Raw genomic sequence first — 19,625 nt, 5'->3', positions numbered from 1 at the left:
TCAGGTACTTCAGGTAGGTATGCAAAGATTCTCGTAAATGGCACATAGAGTACATTCATGTACTGCCTTTGGTACTATTCCTGAAGCTATGGACCGACACCCGGGAAATATGGCCTTCGAGGCTGTTTACATCTAAGCACTTTTTGTAACAACAACGTCAAACTGGACACTGATGGCGAAGGGTCCTTCAATTCCACAAGATCGTCCTTCCTGATTCATACATATTCTTCCTCCACCTTTGTCCTTTTTTTTTGTTCTGGGTCGACAGTGTCCGGAATAATGTAACAAAGTCCATCGGATCCCATGGATGATAAAATTTGGCCTTGATCCAGGGAAATAAATGATCCAAAGGGACACCCTGACTCGGAGGGCGTGTCCTGTCCAGGGGAATAATAAGAGAGTGACTGGTACACGTGTGTGCAGCACTGATTCGTGAATCCCAAAGTCGGTTCAAACAATAGTAATCATTCACGGGCACTGAGAGACTGACTTCTGTTGCATGTTGTTTGAAAACCCCCGGATCTTTGCAACAGGTTGGCCAGTGCTGATGACGATCATCAGAGTTGGTTTGCAATTGGCAGAACAGCAGACAAGAAAAAATCATCTCCAGATGCGCTGACGACAAAAGGTCAAAGAGATAGATTTCCGAGAAATTTGACTTCACAAACAAGACATTAAAAAACAACAACATTTCATCCGGGATAGGCCTTGGATCGCGAAGGCAAGCACTGAGACACGTCGGGCATGTTGGAGGGGTACTGGACCTTTTCCGGTCTCATCTGAGCAGAGTACATGACGGGCGCATTGTAGCGTGCCTGGTTGACACGACCGCCATACCGGGGGCTGATGGCGGCACCGGCCATGGCTTGAGCCTTGGAGTAAGCCGACGACGCAGAGCGCTTCATCGCGGCCGACGTGGGCGCTCCCTGGGTCTTTCTCCTCTTGTTCTGTTCGGCGCCGCGATCCTTGGTCTCCTTTTCTTCGTAGTCATGGACACGTCTCATGTGGTCACGTTGGTTCCAGCGGCGAGGGAAGCCGTTTCCCTGTTTGGATCGGTCACAGTCCATGAATTTACACAAGAAGGGATTGAATCCGTGGTTGTGGAGTCCATGGGCTTCCCGTTCGTGCCTGAAGAGGCAGGCGTTGGATGAAAACCTGGCATCCTCGCATTCTGGCTTGTCCGTGAATCGGCATCTGTACGGCCTCAAATGGGAATCCAAGTATTTGCTGTTACAAGTCAATATCATTAGCACAGGACCACCACCTTTGTCGCAAGTGAGTTTGGAGAGGACTCACTTGTAGATGCACTTTTGCTTGGTTGGTTTGTGCGATTTGCACTGGTGCTCCTTGACCATGGGACAGTGGAAGTATCCATCCTCGTCCGGTTTGGCATCATACAGTGGACTGTTCCTGACCCTGGTCTTGTCTCCGGATGGATCCTCTTGGGAAGATCGGATGTCCGTGGAAGGAGAGCTTCCGGAATCACTCACGGCGCCGTCACGTTCAATGGCGGATCGGATTGGCCTTGGTTGGATCGTTATCCGCTTTGTAACACTACGTAGAGGGTGGGTTAGCATGTCGCGAGGGCCGACGTCACGGAGTGAGCTGACCTGTAGGCGTTGGGGTTCTTCGACATGGCAGAAGCCCGGTAGAGAGGAGCATCCTCGGTCGTGCGATATGGATCTTCCAAGTAGCCCTGAGTGGATACATATTGGTGGTGGAATAGTTCCTGGTGAACTTGCTCCTCGGGTGGTGGTGTCAATGGGGCGTTTGCCAACGGCATCTCCGTGGTGTAAGCATTGTTCAGTATCCCGGGGCTATACGATGACAGGTCCGATGGCACATATCCATGGTTCATAACATCCTGGGATTGAATTTGTCCTGGGTAGTGTGATGACGAGACGAGATTCATATCCACGAAGTTGTTGCTCGACAGCGCATCATCTGTCAAGAACTCATCATATGCCGGGTCGGCATCATAACCACTGAGGCTGGAAGTCACGGAGAGAGGATAAGTGCCCGGGGCAGTCACAGAGGGGTAACTCATTGCTGAAGTCGGCGAGATCATGAAATCATCACTGTCAGGGTACCCGGAGGGTAGCACTGCATCATGTTGTCCTAAATAGCGATGGCGTATGGACACGCATGTTGAAGCCAAGGTGAAGTTGGGATTGATGAAATCATCCACGGAAGCAGAGGTGAAAGCCATGGGTTCCTGATGGGACACTCCTGGATTGTTCCTGGGTATCCGCCTTGAAGATCCTTGGGTTGAGCGCAAGTGAGTTGAAGGTTGTCTGCTCCTTGCGTGCATTGTTAAACAAATCCTCTAGTGGGAGAACGATCTGTCGACACGAGACAAGTCAGTACGGGGATCATTACATGAATCAAATTTTGCTGTGTTGATGTAGGAGGCGGGGTGAGGCAACGAGTGACGGATACAGGTCCAGCCAGAGATTCGTCGATGATAGCTGTTATTGGCGGCCCTGTCGCGTCCGGTAAGAAGGTGCATATATCCTGTGATGGGTTCTAGTACGGTACAATTGTGGCCAGATTAAACAATGCCGATTTGAAACCAGATCCAGGTGTCGAGAATTTACCCAGCGAGTTCCGAGACAAGTTTTCCGAGTTGACAATGATAGGTCAATGTGACGACGTTGTTCAGGAGAACCGGCTATGTACATGTGGTGAAAGTAAAGTCTGATGGCGACAATCAAGTCTTAGGGATGGTCGCCGACGAGATGTATTCCTGGCCATGTCCTGGATAAACAACAAACGAGATTCCTGGGCATTGGATCAGAAGCATTCAGCTTCGTTATCATTATTGGGGAGCCATGTCGAGCATGATTCGTCTATTGACGATGTCCACTTGTCGAGGCATGACACTTGTACCGAGTCCGGCTCAGAGTCTCGTATCAAAGATTGTCGACTAAACATCATGTCCAACGCAAGAAGGTGCAAGGCGAGTAGTCCTGGGAATTTCCTGGGATTGTCCTGGGATAAGTTTGCCCGGATTCCATGTGGAGTTTGTCCTGGGGATAATAAGGCCTCAAGTATGGGAATATATGCATCATTTTAGTTGCTGAGGACAACCCCACCATTCGATGAAGGTCATACAACTCAGTGAGCAGAGCGCACCATGGTACTCTGACGAGCTGGTGGATGCTCTGTCGGCCAAGAGAAGTGTACTCTCCAAGCCGCTGGGCAAGATCCTCTGGGTTGCGAGTATGAAAAACAAGCAGACAAAAAAAAAGATTGTAGTACCTCGACGCTAATCCACGGGATTGTTTATTGCTGGTGTCGTGTTGTTGGCTGAAATGAAAAAAAAGAGCAAGCTCCGGATCTAGTCTCCTGGGATATGGCTTCGGTGTAGAAGAAAAGAAATCAAAAACAACGCGAGCCTGGGATATAGATATGTCCGGATCCTGATGTGGATGTCCTGGGATAATAATGCTCCTGGGTATATAATATTGTGGCCTTGTGGTGTTGACGAGGTGTTGAGAAAGTTTTGGGCAAGAGAAAGAGTTGTCGAGATCACACTGGCGACGAGGTGCTCTTCACGTCTGTATGCAAGAAGAAGGAGTAAAATTGGATTGAGGAGGGTGCTGGCCCTGGGATGGGAGGTGAGCATGAATTTAAAGGAACGGGAGGGAGGGAGGGAGGGAGGTGAGCGGGAAAGGCGGTGGGAAGGAAATCCAAGGGAAGTGGGCTGAGTTTGCTCGAAAAAAGTGGGCTCAACCCAGAGTGCATGCGAGACGGCAAGGAGTTGTTGGCACGTTTGGATTGATTGAGTCCACCCAAGCCTCTCATTTCTCTCAGTCACACCGCAGGTGGGAGAGGAGGAAACAGGATCAGATGCTCAAAAACACGCAGACTGCCCCATCTGCGTGCATCAAGCTGCTGCAGAGAAGCGACTTGGATATCACAGTCACTTACCTATCACGGCCCCAAGCGGCCCCCGCCGGCCATGCCGCCAACGCATCTAGCTCCGACCTAGGCTTGCTGGCGACAACGAGTCAGCGTCATCGTCACATCGGTCCACCACAGTTTTGATACGTTGCTGGTACGGAGTACCATTCTGTGACTTGGGGTGGACGAGGACGTACCAGGTTGCGATCACCAGGGGCCATAGCCATTCGTCTGGTTCTGACATGACCGCCCACGCTTCGCTTGCAACAGCTCCAACTTTGCTGCAGCTCAACCACTCACACTGTTGTGACGGTGATAGAGCACGCATGCTGCATTCTGGCAATGATTGACGTGGCAGCCTCTCGTCGCAGGATGATGCTCCTCGTGACCCGTCCTCGGTTCGTGTCGCCCATCAACTGATGGCCTCACATTAACGGGGCGCAAGGAATACGTTGTCATAATCGCGCAACGGATATTCATCACACTGCCCGCTCGGCAGAAAGTACTTTGCAAAAATCCGTTCGGATATGCGAACTGTGCATGTTGTTCTATACTGGCACAACACAGCCTCTGGCCTAAGCTGGTTGGATCAGTTGGGCCAAAAGAAGGCAATCATCGAAAGGCACATTTGTATTATGCACGAGGCAACCTGCCTAAGATACCTACCAGGTAGAAATCACTGAAGCATTCCCCGAACCTGTTCAGTCATTTCTCAGTGTCAATATAAGTTAAATACTGTAGTAACGGACAAAGTTCAAGTAAGTTAACAGACATTCTTGAGAACAGTGAGAACGACGAGCACCGAGACCCAAATAAGGATAGTAATAATGACTACATAATTGGTCCCAGTCGTGTGCGTTTTGCAAAAGTATCTCCCTGGCGAATAATATTTCGGAGGTACGGATACTCCAGTGATAGTTATCGCCTTGTGCGTAATGTAGAGGTGGATGTGCGTAGTACCTGTCGCCATCGAAAGCTGGCAGTTCGAGTAACTGACATTGCTGATACGTCTGCGCTAATAACGAGGCATTGAGACAAGGGACACATTTTGTGCTATCAATCTCATGGATACGCTTAATCAGCGCCGTCTAGAGTCCTCTCATGAAGCAACGAAGATCCAGATATCTTCACCACGTGCCGGAATAAAGGGGGACGCTTTCTATCGGTGACAGACCTCGAGGGTCAACTGAGAAGCTCACAACAGACATACTCGGCTGACAGTTTCTCCGCCACAGGTCACGGAGTATGATCCGATAGACCGGAGCTGTAGTGGCACAAAAAGTCGTGCAACGTGGCGACCATGGACAATTTGGCAAGCCAACCTCTGGGTGCCAAGTGCCGAATGACTCTTCGTGACTACAAAACGAGCAGGAAATCGTCCAGTGAGCCCAGCTAGCAATCTCTGGTCTCTGTTCTCCATACGTTGATCGGCATTGGTGCTGCTTCAGACTCTAACTGTACAGGCCTTGGCTTTCGCACGATCAGTACAGCATCCGGGTCGATTCGCTTTCATTTCAGATCGACAGGCGAGTTCTCAAGCGATCGAGGTCCGTCATTGCAGGCCAGCAAGTATTGGTCACGAATAGAAAAGACTCAACAGCGTCCCAAAGAACCCTGTGCAACGTACCTGCGTAGACGAGAATTAGCAAAAAGTCATATTCAAGTTGCCAAAGAGTCTCTCAGAAAAAGTTGAAGGAAGATTCAGAATGTTTGATGATGGTAATGTTTTTCGTTCAAAGACGTATGTCTCAGTTGAACTATGCTTTAAATTTGGTGTATTCATCACATGGAGGGTTTAGATCTTGATAGAAGTAACAGTGGACGTACCTGTTTTCCTGACATTTGGAGCCTGGACCGTCACACAAAAGAGTCATCACATAATACTTCGTACACGGGTTTGGCCAACTCATCGGTGTGTGGCCAGGTTACGGCCCATGGTGAAATCCCGGCACGCATGGAATTTCCTCTTTGTGCACAACGACTTCAATTGGCATGGGATATTTCCAGGGTCTTTTGGTAACATCAGAGGATCCCTGGAGGAGCTGGCTGAATTTATCAATCAATGATACCTGGTGTAACGTTGAAAGTCGCCATGTTGGTTGATATGGAGGAACCTGAATCGAGAGAATTCGCAGGTTTGTGGTGCATACAAAAATGTGCCAAGGGTTGTAATGACCGCATTTAATTCCCGTACATGTTGGTGGGCAGTGCGAGTACGAATACGAGGACAAGTACGGAGTACGAGTTACCTGGCTCTACTCCGTACACTGTCACTGTCCCTTGTAAGCACGAGAAAAGATGATTCCTTCAATTTCGATTAAAGCCATTGTCAACATGGATAACCCCGTCCGGCAAAGCAAATAATAATAACCATCACCCTGACTCGATGTCAAGGGTCAATCATGTTCCAATCTCTCTTGATTGCCAATGGTTGTTTGCTCGATGTTCCATGGAGTATCAAGGAGTACTTGCAATATACTCCCTAGACAACCTAACCTTTCGATTCGAACAAATTACGGACGTGACCAGCATCTTTTCAATCAAACATCTCCCTCTCTCTCCTCGTTACGGAGTAGCAAAAACAGTTGATCCTCTGTTTCGAACCGGCCCGGTACAATGTGTTGGGCAGCAAAAACCTTATTATCCTCTTCCCCTTCGCCCGGAGACCCATCTACGTCTTCCTCATTCTCCGATATAACGAGGCTGGCCCGGGACAAGGCTCTGTCGATCTTCGCCTAATCTTTTGCTACAACCAAGTGACGTCAAGCGGAAATTCTGTTTTCATTCCATTACCCAATGCAACCTTCTAGACCCGCAAAGCGAGATGGCGAGAACTGCACAATTCATCAGACCTTCGCAGTCGAAAGCTCTCCCCCCCCCCATTTTTCTTTGTTGGTAACCACAATCCAAGAGGTAATTGCTGGGAATAATCGTTGTGTCCCCTACGGAGTTACTGTACATACCGTGATTGTATCGTCGGGGGTTTGTGGTGGTGGGACTCGCGACGAGTCGTCCTTTTCTCCTTTGTTTCTTTTTGAGAGAGCTGAGAGCTCGGGAGCTCATTCCCCCCCTCCCCCCCCCCTGCTGGACATACGATTACGGAGTACAGTACTGTACACGACAGAACATTCCCGCCACCAGGGAAAACAATGTCGTCGACCCCTCGTCACTCCGGTGGTGGTGGCTCCCGGCGAGGTTCGGGCGTGATCCAGCCCGAGAGACGTCGAAGCTCCATCCACCAGAACGCAGAGAGCGAAGCCGCTCTCGCAAAACTGGGCTACGTCAGCGAACTACCGAGGAACCTGAGCATGATGTCCATCCTGGGCCTCTCGTTCGCCATCATGGCCGTACCCTTTGGTCTGAGCACGACCCTGTACATCACCCTGACCGACGGTCAGTCGGTGACCGTCTTGTACGGGTGGTTGTTTGTGTCGTTGATATCTCTGGCCATAGCCTCGTCCCTGGCCGAGATATGTTCTGTATATCCTACCGCGGTAAGTTTTTTCCTCTTTCCTCTATATTATCATCGCTTTCGACCTTTGCGGTTGTTTTTCTGCTTCATCCTCGTATGTGACAGTACATGACTCGTTGTATCACGGAGTACCCAAGCCGAAAAGAAAGAAAAAAAAACCACTAATGGCAAGTTCAGGGCGGAGTTTATTACTGGTCCGCCATGCTCAGCACCAAGAAATGGGCCCCCATGGTGTCCTACATCGACGGCTGGCTGACCCTCATCGGCAACTGGACCGTGACCCTGTCCATCAACTTCAGCGGGGGTCAACTCGTCCTCTCGGCCATCACTCTCTGGGACGAGGGTTTCGTGCCCAACGCCTACCAGACCGTGCTGATGTTCTGGGCCGTCATGTTGACGTGCATGCTGGTCAACGTCTTTGCGGCTCGCTACCTCGACCTGATCAACAAGATCTGTATCTATTGGACCTCGGCCTCGGTCGTCATCATCCTCGTGACTTTGCTGTCCATGGCCGACCACCGCCGAAGCGGCGCCTTTGTGTTTTCCCACTTTGACGCGTCGGCCAGCGGTTGGCCCAGCGGGTGGGCGTTTTTCGTCGGACTCCTCCAAGCGGCATACACCCTCACGGGTTACGGCATGGTGGCGGCCATGTGCGAGGAGGTGCAGCGGCCCGAGCGGGAGGTCCCCAAGGCCATGGTCCTGTCGGTCGCGGCCGCCGGCGTCACCGGGGTCATCTACCTGATCCCCATCCTCTTCGTGCTCCCCGACGTTTCGATCCTCCTGAACGTCGCCAACGGTCAACCCATCGGCCTGCTGTTCAAGACCGTCACCGGTTCCGCCGCCGGCGGGTTCGGTCTGTTGTTTTTGATCCTGGGCATTCTCTTCTTCGCGGGGACGGGAGCCCTGACGGCCGCCTCTCGTTGCACCTACGCCTTCGCCCGCGACGGGGCCATCCCGGGTTCCCGAATCTGGTCCCGGGTCGACCGACGGTTCGACATACCCCTCTGGGCTCTGTTCTTGTCCACCGTCGTCGACTGCCTCCTCGGTCTCATCTACTTCGGATCCACCGCCGCCTTCAACGCCTTCACCGGGGTCGCCACCATCTGCCTGAGCACGAGCTACGGGATCCCCATCCTGGTCAACGTCGTGAGAGGCCGCCGGGCCACCCGACACGCGAGGTTCAGCCTCGGCCACCGTTTCGGCTTCTTCGTCAACGTCGCCACCCTCTGCTGGATCGCTTTGGCCGTCATCCTGTTTTGCATGCCAGTCGCCATCCCCGTCACCCCGACCAGCATGAACTACGCCTCCGTCGTCTTCGCCGGCTTCTCGGGCGTCGCCGTCACCTGGTACTTTGTGAGTGCAAGAAAGACCTTCACCGGTCCGCCCGTGCCGAGTGACGCCGGGCCGCCGGAAACGGAAGAGGGGCTTGCCGTGTCTTCTACGCACTGCGAGAAGCCGCCGCCGGCCGACGTCGTCGAGGACGGACCGACAAATGATATTAAACCCATGGTTGTTGACGAGCCCAAGACCATTTGATAGTAGCGCCCTCATGAACATTAAATGTGACATTACCATAAAAGAAATCTTTAATTTGACTACGATTCCGATTCGTGCAAAGAAGTGAACAATTACGGGATCAAAGCTACTTCGTCCCCCCTCACAATTGATACTTTTGAGGCATACACTAGCCATATCCTATCCTTGCCTTGCTTGTTCATGTCTCCTGCTTTCCGCAAGTATTACTTGGTTTATTTGTAAACCACGACACCTCCGGGACCCACTGTCACCTGAACGACAGATCTGCCATTGACCGACTGTACTGCGAGAGAAGGAGAAACCTGCCCGGTTCCCGTCTTTAACAATAAACTCAACTTATTTCCTTCGGGATGAATCTCGCGGTCTACGGTGACCCAGACGGACAACTGGTTGCCTGGATCGCTGTTGATGGCGATCAGAACTTCCTCGTTGGCGAATAATCGTGACCAGGCAATGATAGACCGCATTCGCGAGCCACCAATGATACTGGGATACCCAAAGTGTACGCCATCACCAGCAATCTCTCGAAGATACTGTCGGCCTCGGCGGACAGTCATTTCCTGCTTCCGAACTTGGGCAAGCCTTGCGACATCAATCCAGGTGGTGCTGGCCTCGTCAAAGAAATGGTGGTTTTTGTTGCGGAAAGCTCCAAATTTCCCTCCAAACATTGCTTCCCGGATATACTCGTCGCTGCCACCTTGACCGTCAAAAGCCTGCTCGGTTCCGTAATATATGCACGGAATGCCGAGAGTAAACAGATTGAGTGCAACAGCCGCAACAACCAGGTCGGCACCGTTGCCTTCAGAACAGAAGCGGCCCTTGTAACCCCCGCGCCAGACCTGGTCGTGGTCATCGATCATCGTGACAACCTTATCTCGAAACCAGGTATGGCTACCCTTGTTGAGGTAGAGGGCGTTCCGGAACAGATCAAAGTATTCATCTGGATTAGCTTGACCTTTGGGTACACGCCAAAGCTTCTCCTGGACATTCCCAATTCCAAGGGCAGCATCTAGGCCGGTGGCCTCCACTGTCTCGAACGCACGGGATCCGGTGATCTCCCCCATGAGAAGAAATCTGTCCTTTCCTAGGGATTGTGCATACTCGTGGATGACACTGGCAAAATATCTTGTTGGTCCGTCACCCATGTGCTTGACTGTATCAATACGATACCCATCGATATCTGCGTAGGCGATCCAGTACTTGTAGCACTGGCACAGGGCTTTCAGTGCGTTCGTTGCGAAGAAATTGTCCGGATTTGAGGATCCAAGTGCGATGTCCTTGAGATCGAAGAAGTCACCGTCCAGGTATTCAGGAGACCTATCCCAACCGTCACCATTGATTTGTCCCTTTCTGGTAAAGTTCGCCTTGTCTTGCAGTTCGGCGGGCCAGATTGCGGCGTTAGGGAAATCATCGATATACCTACTTGGGTCGATTCTGGCGAGTGGAATGTCCGGAGTTCTGTTCTTGTCGTAGAACCCCTTGACGTCGAATGTATCACCATTGTAATGCGGATTGTCGGCAACATATTCAAAAACATTGCCGCTGTGGTTGAGGATAATGTCAAGAATAACATAGATACCCTGCTCGTGTGCTGCCTTCACCAGGTCAATCAACTCTTCACGAGTTCCGAATCTTGGGTCAACATCCAGGAAGTTTTGCACACCGTAGCCATGATAGGTTTCTAGCTTCGCGACCTGCTTCCATATAGGACCAATCCAAAGAGCAGTCACACCAAGACGCTTGAGATATCCCAGCTTGGTCTTTAGACCTTTCAATGTGCCACCATTGAAGATCGTCCCTGAGGTCCTCCACTTTGCGGCGTCAGTGTCGGTACGGATAGCATCTTCATAGTCTCCTCGCTCGTACTTCGGCGTCGATCCATTCGAGACAGTGGCACCAGTATGGTCCTTGTAGCCCGTCTCTAGATCATTGGAGAACCGATCTGGGAGCAGAAAGTAGAGGACTTGGTCGTCCCATCCACCTGGGGAAGGATGGAATGTATGCTTCGGAGGTGCACTGGCGAACACTGACTGTACTTCGGGGTCTGCAAGGCTCTTGGGAGGTGGCATCTTGTCGAGCATCAAGGATTTACCTTGGGTGTCTTTTGTATTTTGGTAGAAGAGAAGAGGTCCGAGGCCACAGCAGAGACGCACCGAGTTTATATGACTTCGACGATGGGGAGAAGGCACGATGTTGTGACACCTGCATCTGCAACGCCAGCCATGGCTCCGTCACAGTTCCCTTGGTCTGACTTGTTGCTGCTTACAGCAATACGAGCCTTTCAGGTCATATCTCGCGGCAGCAAATCATGTGTAGGCATGATCAGGCTGTGCCAGGTATATGCTCGTGTCGAGTCGGTGTGGCTTCGCTTGCATGTGGGGAGGTGACCAGCTGAAAGACATCCAACTCAGCTGTTCTATCCACAGTCCAGGGCCTAGAACACCATATGCTATTCGTTTACCTTGCTCTGGCATGAGATGGCAAGGCGTAGAAGGTAGGTGAAGTTGTGTGCGGTGCTTGGCGAATAAGAGTTGGAATATTGTTTTCAGCCTGACTAGATATTCAGAGCCTCTTCTGATATCCCCCGTTGCTGGTCACTTGCAAAAGACATTTCGTAAAACCAGATCAAACCGAATGAATTCCCAGCGAGGTACATACGCCATGCTGACAGATTCTGGTCTGTCATCTAAATCTCTTCCATAAACGTACAGGGTCTCAAACAAGCCTCAAATCAACCAGATTAAATCTACACCTCCGAACCAGTAGATATGATAGTACAGGATACATTGTTGCAAGAATCTCAAGTTCATTCCGCTGACCTGGCATTGTTACTCATATGCCTCATCTTGAGCGTGCGCATACCAGCGCCACCACGGCCACCACCGACAGTGCCAGTCACTCGCGCTTCGAGTCTGCTGAAGGGGCCACGTCGCTTCTTGCGCGAATCGCTACCACGCAGTTCTTTTGCTTTGGTTTTGGCGCGTGAGCTCCATTGTGGCACATCCGTCTCATGTTTGCCTTCGCCTTGACGCTCGCCAGTGAAGAAGGCCAAGACAGCATCGGCGCCAGAAGCGCGTCGTTGGCGCTCTTGTCGCTCGTTTGGAATCGTGGGCTCTGCAACTTTGCCCTTGTCTTGTCTGACGTTTGCTGCATCTGCCGATTCTTCCCTCGTAGCCTGTCGTGAGAGTGAGTAGGTGGAAATGTTCGTTGCAGAAGGGCCCAGCGCCGTGTCAAAGCCCATCATATTTTTCTTCAGCAGGCGGAGGAGACTTTCGCACAATCTATCAAGGATCCATTCGGACTCGGTCTGACCACTCAGCATGGGACTGCTTTCTTCGAGCCAGTCCCAATCCACCACGCCATCGGTCTCTTCGTCGCACTGTAGCTGCTCGAGACCGTTCCTGGTGAAGCGAATAAGCCGAGTGAATTCGGCCCACTCCTCATAGCTGTAGCGCTTGTGTGGTGCGTGCTGCAGATCATCTGCGGCCCTACGAATTGCCCATGCTAAGCGCTGAGTCAAATCCGCCTCGGTGAGATCTTCAGTGGCAAGCTCCTCGATGCTCGCGGCCGGTGAAAGATTCTGTCCAGCTGGCCAAAGTGGCAGACCTTTCTTTCGTCGATGCTTCTCCACACGTTTGTTCATCCAATTGTACAGCCAGGGATTCGCTTTGAGCAGATCGTGCCAGAGACCCTTCTTTGGCAAAACAGTCATGTCGCCAAGAATGAAAGTACCTCGCTTGAAGCTGGAGATAACCGTATCGCCCATATCAGAGACCAGGATCGTCATAGTCGGTACTGCAATCAACGACCATACCACGAAGAAGGGTTTGCCGGCGTTGCTCTTGGGACTAAGATCGCCATAGCCGATGGTGAGCAAGCTCACATAGCAGAAATAAAGGGCTTCGAAATAACTCAAGCCTTGAGTACGTTTCTCTGCCTGCCAGAAGACAACTGCGCCCATGCACCAAAGGGTGCCAAAGGCAATCATTGACACAAAAAGGGCAAACCACTTCTTGAACTTCTTCGCGTCTTCCTGGATAGCACGCATGGCGTTAAATTTATCCTTCTCCTCCCTCATGAGGAGGACTTTATGGTTCCTGCTCCTTGCTCTTGCCAGTCCGTAGACCGGCTTGGCCAGCAGTCTCAACGTAGCATGAATGGGACCTCTGTGAAAGTCGTGATTCAAAAATTGCCGAGGGTGAGGTTCACTTCCATCGGCTTGCCTGAGATTCTCAACCTTCGGATCCTCGAACTCAATTTGCCGCCCAGTAGTCTGTTGGTCTTGGTCATTGTCTCGAGACGTTGAACTCGTTTCTATACCACCATGCGCCTCACGATCCAGGTCCCTCTCAATCCGAGGATCAGGTATTGGGGCAGAGATCGATATCTTTCGACCCTGGTTCAAGTCCTTCTCAACCTCCTTCTCAAGGTCCTGTCGTCGGGAGTCCTCGTCTGCGTTGTCCTCGACAGTGACGACCCTGGACAGAGTGTTGATGCGTCTATTCTCGACATGTTTGCGGAGCACGTTGAGGGTGCTGAGTTCCCCGGCGAACTTGTGGATGGAGCTGACCATGAGACCCAAAATGATGATGCCACCCACCGAGAAAGGAAAGACGAGGCCTCGCGCGAGATCGTTCGTGGGATAGAAATCTCCAAAGCCAACGGTCAGGATGGTGACGTCGCAAAAATATACTGCGTCTGGATAATCCCAGCCTTCGATCCTCGCGAAGACGCCCCCTCCACCTGCGAGCCAGATGAAGAACATCATGGTCTGAAGGATCAGGTTACGCTGTTCGTCGGTCAAGGTAAAGTGTTGAGGGTAGTGACCCAGAAAATAGCCCGCCATGTTGACCATCAGGATCATTGAATTGAACATGTAGAGGCAAGCAGCAAGAACGGCGTTCCAAAATCCCTGCGAGTAGACTTGGTTATGCCCCGGTGGACAATGAAGGTACATGGAAACGGTAATGCCGGTCAAAATACCGGCGGCGATGTAAAAGAAAACGATGGTCGCCGGAAGAGCAACAATATAACGAACGCGTTTTGTAAAATTCAGCAGCAAGAAAAAATTTCCCACAAACCCGCAGACAAGAGAGGCAATGTTGAGAGCAATACACCATGACGGATCCGGGTACCCGACCGAAGTGGCTTGATATAGTACAGGATTGTCTGGGTCGACGACATTGTTCCTCCAAGGGACGACCAAGGCTTCGATGGAAATCATGTTTGCCATGGGAGCAAAAGTAGCAGCCAGCAGAGGTATGGCAGTCGACGCAAACCACCAGTCCGTGGGCAGGTCATCATCAGCCGCCCGGAACCTCAACTTGGGTACTTCATGATGATGTTTTCTGTGTGAACGTTTACGCTCTTCTTCTTCTCGGCCCTCACTGTCGCCCTCTGTGACTATAGACTGATTGCTCTCTCTTGGCCCATCGCCCTCCTTATGCAAGGCGCTGTCACTTGCGCTCGCCGTCCCGGCCGAACTGGAGTTGGAGCCGGTGTCTGGAGGATGCAACTCCTTCTGTTGGGCATGGTCGTAGCCCATAGTGGGGTGACCGGACTTCTTGTCACAGAGATTCGGCAGGCATGATGTACTGGTATCGAGTTGCTGTTATAGCGCAGCCAGATTGAAACGTCTGGAGGATCTCGAAGGGGAAATGGGCATCGTGGTTCAGCTTGAATGCCGCTGGTCGGAGAAGTGAAGAAGTCGTCGTGAATGTAGTTGGGAAATGTCAGTCATAGTCCTGGGCATGGTGAAGAGAAAATGTCGACACGGTTCTTCAGGCTCAAAGAATTCCCAGAAAGTCCTGGGCTCGTTTCCTGTGATTTGATTGACTGTGTTGAGGTGGAAAAGAATGCGCGGCGGCATGTGCGGAACCGAGTGGCTGCGATGAGCATCGACCACCATCATTGCCGTCGCCATCGTCCAATCGCCAGCCGTCCATGGCATCCCTGTTTTTGCTGAGATGATCAACTCCACCGTGAAATGTCATGCATCACGAGGATTCTGGGGTTTGACCTGGTGGAGATGGTGCGAGATCAGGAACTGGATAACGACAAGCTCGTTGAAGCTTTAACCATCTTGAGCTTACACTATTATAGGAAGAAAAGGCGATAGGTATTACGCACACCCACCTGTGGATAATACACAAGGCTATCCATAGTAGTTAGCACAGGAATACTCCCCAATTGTCATTCCTTGGTATCAATATGAGTTAAATGATAAGAGATATTCTTAAGAATAGTTTAATGACGAGCATTGAGACAGTGACAAGGCCAGTAATAACGACTAAGTATTCAGGTAGCCTTGTGCGTAATGCAGAGGTGGGTGTGCGTAATCCCTATCGCCAAAAGTCCTTTGGTAGTGTAACATGGTCTTTTTTTTGGTGTTGTTTGCATTTCGTGTCGTAAGTACATATACATAAATACATATGGTGCCTAGTAATACAATTTCTTCCTTGACACGTTTGGAATTGAGGAAAAGGAAAAACACAAAAACACACGCACACACAAGAAAAAGAAAAAGAGAGAAAAAAGCTGGCAAATGTGTACACGCACGCCAGTTTCGTGCCATACACTTGAATTCAACACAAATGTTACAATCTGAAATGCTTTCATCAAAGCATCAAATGATACATACACCCTAGATCCATCATCACATGCTCTTCTTCCAATGGAAACCTAAGTGAAAACAAAAAACAAAAAAAGACAGTCATCGCTTGCAAATGGGATATCGCACACAACAAAGGAAAAATGCCATGACGAAAAGAAAACAACGCGGGTGTTTAGGTCCTGCATCCCCTTTCATCTCTTTGGGGGAAAACAAACAATGTAAAAATCATCTCAAAGGTCATTCATTCTCCTTGGTGTCGGTCACAGGTCGGTCATGTTTTCTCAAAATCCAACGAGTCAGCTTGAAAGATATCTCGCTGTTCGTAAGCTAGCGAAGTTCTCGATAGCTGCTGGGAGGATAGCCTGCCGACGACGGGTAAGACCCATATGCGGCATCTCTTGGAACCGAGTTGGCATCTCTGACCACCGAGGGAGGCGGAGGTGGTTGAAACCCAGTACTTATAGACACAGGAGTGTTGTACGATGAAGCACTACCTCCGTGCCGCGGGTCCCGATAGAAGTCCTCATCAGCCAAGGGAACCGAGCTTGAGTATGGTGGTGGAGCACGTCCATCATGAGCAGACACAGATTGCATGCGTGGCCTGTTATCCCTCGGTCTCTCTCTTTCACGCTCCCTCGGGTCATACGCTGCCATCCTGGCGGCATCGTATCGGTCGTTGGCCAGTCGTTCTCGTTGCGCCTCATACTCCTTGTAACGTCTGGCATCTTCGTATGGGTCGTTCGCACTATACGAGTGACGTGACGAGGCATAGGCTGATTCCGCGTCAGGCTTTCGTACATATGACGCAGATCCGCTTTCCTTACCCATGGAAGGAGAACGATTGCGACCGGGCCTGGGTTGTTCCCGATGATGATACGTGCCATTAGAGCGGTAATGTCGAGGTGTTTCTGCATCCATAGGTGGAGGCGGAGGCTTCTGGTGAATGGAAACTGCAGGCGCGCTCGATCTGGAGTTGTCAGTGTAACGATTCGCGGTATGAAATGAGTTCGACCGTCCTATTTTCACCTCCTGTGGCGGAAGGCCCGGCGGTGCTTTGATCTCTGTGGCATCACCGGGTCCTCGAACACTCTCGTAGGTCTTTCCGCCCCCCGGTGCAGCGACATAAGGCTTGCGTTCTCGCTCAATGGGTTGCGGAGTAGGCATGTCCTCAGAATTCTCTACCGCGTTATCCTCATTGTCAGATGCGTCGCTTACGTATGGTTGTCGTGGAGTGCGATCTTGACTGGTCTGAGACAAGGTTGGGCTGGGCTGAGGTGCACTTGGAATTGGTTCCTTGTTTTCCGGGGCCGGTTTCAGATTGGATTTTGGTGTATCATCACCTGCTTGGCCCTGGTGCGAGGCTCTTGTAGTGGGATCTGTCACACTTGCTGTGCTGGCCTGTTGAGAGGCGTAGTTGACGTTGCAGTGTGTAGCCATAGATTTTTGAAGCTTGTAGGCTATCTCGGTGTCGGGATGGCTAGGGAAAAGGCGCCTGGAGATCTCCTTAGGAAACCGCTCTTTTTTGTCGTCTGGGTTGCTGATGGGCATATCCAGCGCCGTCTTTGCCAATCTTTCAAACTCCTGATCTGGGTGTGCCTTGAGGAGCAAAGTCGCCCACGTTTCGAAACCTCGTGGTGTCAGACCAGGAAGGTCTGGTCTCTCGCCAAGTTTCTCCTGAACCAGATGGTGTTCGGCTTCGATCTCCCTGAACATTCGGGAAATGGAGGATGTCCTGTCATCGAAGACGATTTTCCAGGGGTAGGTTTCGTTGGAGATTTTGGTCGCTTCGTAGTACTTCTGCATCTTGGTCGGGGTAACGACCAAGCTGTTTTTGGGCTCGTAGTCTTCGACGAGATGAACAGCGATTCCACGAAGAAACTGTCCAAGGCGAGGAGTGGCCTGGCCTTGCTCATCAAATAAGGTGCCCCATACACGTTCCAAGATTGTAGCGTCTCCCCCAGTATCAACTCTTTTCGGCCCTCTAGGCCGATCAACTCTTTCTTGATTATCATCACTAATAGAATGATGACTAGCTTGGCTGAAGGGAGAGACTGGCCGGTTCTCAGCTGGGGGGAACCCGCCCTGCAAAGCCGACTCCTTTGACTGTTGTTGTGATGGTGGTGGTGGTGGTGGTGGTGGTGGCGGAGGAGGAAATTGAGGAGAGGAATGACTCATCCCAGCGTCTTCTGAGGTGCGATGCGGTGTCGGAGGAGTGTAGACGGTAGCACGATTGAGAGGAGGAGATCCTGTTGCTGATGAGGCTACGTCTGCCTGCGGACCAGGGACAGGTGCCGAAGGAGCTGGGGCAGACAGGGTGATGCCCTTCAACTGTTGCAGGACATTGGCAGTGATCTGCGTAGTAATCTGTTGCAATAGCTCTGGGGAAATAGACGCGGCAGAAGCTGCGTCTGCATTATTGAAGGCAGAAGTGATGGCATCATTTATAGGTTGCCGGGCCTGATGATATTTGGAGGGATCGAAATGGTGCGAGTCGAGCGAAGGATTAGAAGATCCTCGTGGTCTTACGCTTCTGCCCTCTCTTGATATGGAATTGCTCATGGCTGGATGGAGGTGCCTCGAGTCACCATTGTCGCTCAAGCTGCTGGTATCCGAGCGACATGGGAGACGTTCATCAGTGGAAGCCATCGCTCGGGAGGCCGCAGTCCCACCGAAGACAAATCTTGTCCTCAGGGCATTCAGGAAATTGTCTCAACCAGTTTTCAGATTGTGATAGCGTATGCAGTGCTGGAGAGGAGCCGGCGTGCATTTGTTTACAGCTGGGACGCACACACAGCCGAGGCCATGTGGCCCGCAGCCTGAGAGTGACGCTGGTTTCTTGCTGTGAAATACCTCAAAGAGGGAAGAGAGCGAGATCTGGGCAGGATGGAAGGTGATAGGATGGAGCAATAGGACAATGAAGGATGTCAGTCGTCAGGCTCGGGAGGTGTTGTACAGTGATCGTCGTTGCGTGGCAGGTGATTGCGTCTCTCGAATATTTGGTCAAGGAGGTTGTGCTTAGTACGCACGTGCCGGTGGTAATCTGTGAGGACAATGGGGAGCGTCAAAGAGGAAACCGCTTCTATCGGTTTGTCAGGCGAAAGCAATCCGATGTGCCCGAAGTCCTGGAATGATGGAGTTTGAAAATGGGCTGAATCGAGGCGTGGAAGTTGAGCGGCGCCTCAGTACAGAGTAGGAGGAGGCTAAAGGAGGTATATTTTCGTCATAGGCCATGTTTAGTGTTGTGACCGGTGAACTTGAATTGGTTGGATGATGGCATTGAAATGAAGCGAGCGATCAACATGGGTCTCTTGATGGGCGCAGTCTAGGCGGACGGGAGAAGCCACAGCGACCCAGCGACGCCCATCAACCACGTCTATTTGCTATCTGATGGTGGTGTCGTAGTAGTGTAAGGTACCTACTGTACGGACCACATTGTACGAATACGAGCCCTATCAATCCAGTCAAACATTTTCCAAAATTTTGGCCCGCCCTGTGCCATGAATAGCAAATGCCTGGGCCTCCCACGTTCACGTTCCCTGTTACCGAAGTCCACCTTGGCCTTGATGCAGGGATGGAACAATTCTTGAGACGGATCACGATCTTGGGTGGTCAAGCACACCGAGGCATCTGCGACAGTCATACTCGTACAAAAGGCAACTAGGTCTCTAACGTCATTGTACAACACGGATGGTAAACCACACATTTTTCTAGGGTATCTAGCTGGGGGATACTACCACCATGTCAACCCAGGCAGCATCTAACATGCATGCCATGGGGGCGTCTTCAAATGCAAGTGCCTCAGCCACAGCAGGGTTCTCCATGTAACCTTCAGATCGTCGTCTGGCCCCCAATGCATTGCATGGCTCAATGACAGAAACAGGTGTTGACTGCCCTGACTGCTGAACTTCAAGGAATACCTGTATTGCACCACTGTGTGCGTGTGTTGTTGTGAGTCTGGACAAGACAATGACGAGGTGAATTTAGAAGATATAATATCATTTCCCAGCTCAGACCCTTCTGTCGACGATAAGTATTACGCACACCTACCTTTGCATTACGCACAAGGCTACCTACCAGATATATCACTGAAGCACCTCC

General features: G+C 51.2%; 5 protein-coding genes across 5 annotated transcripts; 1 reads left to right on the top strand and 4 right to left on the bottom strand.

Moving 5' to 3' along the window:
* Positions 1-10: 10 nt before the first annotated feature.
* On the bottom strand, positions 11-2,502 carry PV06_08066 (uncharacterized protein). The gene is made up of 3 exons (XM_016409363.1): positions 1,611-2,502; positions 1,297-1,554; positions 11-1,227 (listed from the first exon to the last, which is right to left on the bottom strand). The coding sequence occupies exons 1-3, from the start codon at positions 2,309-2,311 to the stop codon at positions 693-695; spliced, it is 1,494 nt and encodes a 497-aa protein (XP_016259671.1). The 5' UTR covers positions 2,312-2,502; the 3' UTR covers positions 11-692.
* Positions 2,503-6,988: 4,486 nt separating this feature from the next.
* Positions 6,989-8,914, top strand: PV06_08065 (uncharacterized protein; the record flags this gene model as incomplete). Its single annotated transcript, XM_016409362.1, has 2 exons — positions 6,989-7,400; positions 7,556-8,914. Exons 1-2 carry the CDS (start codon positions 7,056-7,058, stop codon positions 8,912-8,914), a joined length of 1,704 nt encoding a protein of 567 aa, XP_016259670.1. The 5' UTR covers positions 6,989-7,055.
* Positions 8,915-9,073: 159 nt separating this feature from the next.
* Positions 9,074-10,983, bottom strand: PV06_08064 (uncharacterized protein; the record flags this gene model as incomplete). The annotated part of the gene is made up of 1 exon (XM_016409361.1): positions 9,074-10,983. One exon carries the CDS (start codon positions 10,981-10,983, stop codon positions 9,127-9,129), a length of 1,857 nt encoding a protein of 618 aa, XP_016259669.1. The 3' UTR covers positions 9,074-9,126.
* Positions 10,984-11,720: 737 nt separating this feature from the next.
* Positions 11,721-14,459, bottom strand: PV06_08063 (uncharacterized protein; the record flags this gene model as incomplete). The annotated part of the gene is made up of 1 exon (XM_016409360.1): positions 11,721-14,459. One exon carries the CDS (start codon positions 14,457-14,459, stop codon positions 11,721-11,723), a length of 2,739 nt encoding a protein of 912 aa, XP_016259668.1.
* An 832-nt stretch (positions 14,460-15,291) lies between these two features.
* Positions 15,292-18,791, bottom strand: PV06_08062 (uncharacterized protein). Its single transcript, XM_016409359.1, has one exon. The coding sequence runs from the start codon at positions 18,171-18,173 to the stop codon at positions 15,855-15,857; it is 2,319 nt and encodes a 772-aa protein (XP_016259667.1). The 5' UTR covers positions 18,174-18,791; the 3' UTR covers positions 15,292-15,854.
* Between the last annotated feature and the right edge of the window lie 834 nt (positions 18,792-19,625).

Source organism: Exophiala oligosperma (genome assembly GCF_000835515.1).
Source record: "Exophiala oligosperma strain CBS 72588 unplaced genomic scaffold supercont1.8, whole genome shotgun sequence".
In the NCBI taxonomy this organism is placed as follows: Eukaryota; Fungi; Ascomycota; class Eurotiomycetes; order Chaetothyriales; family Herpotrichiellaceae; genus Exophiala; species Exophiala oligosperma.
The sequence above is the reverse complement of the archived record's forward strand: the minus strand, read 5'-3'. Positions and strand labels throughout refer to the sequence as shown.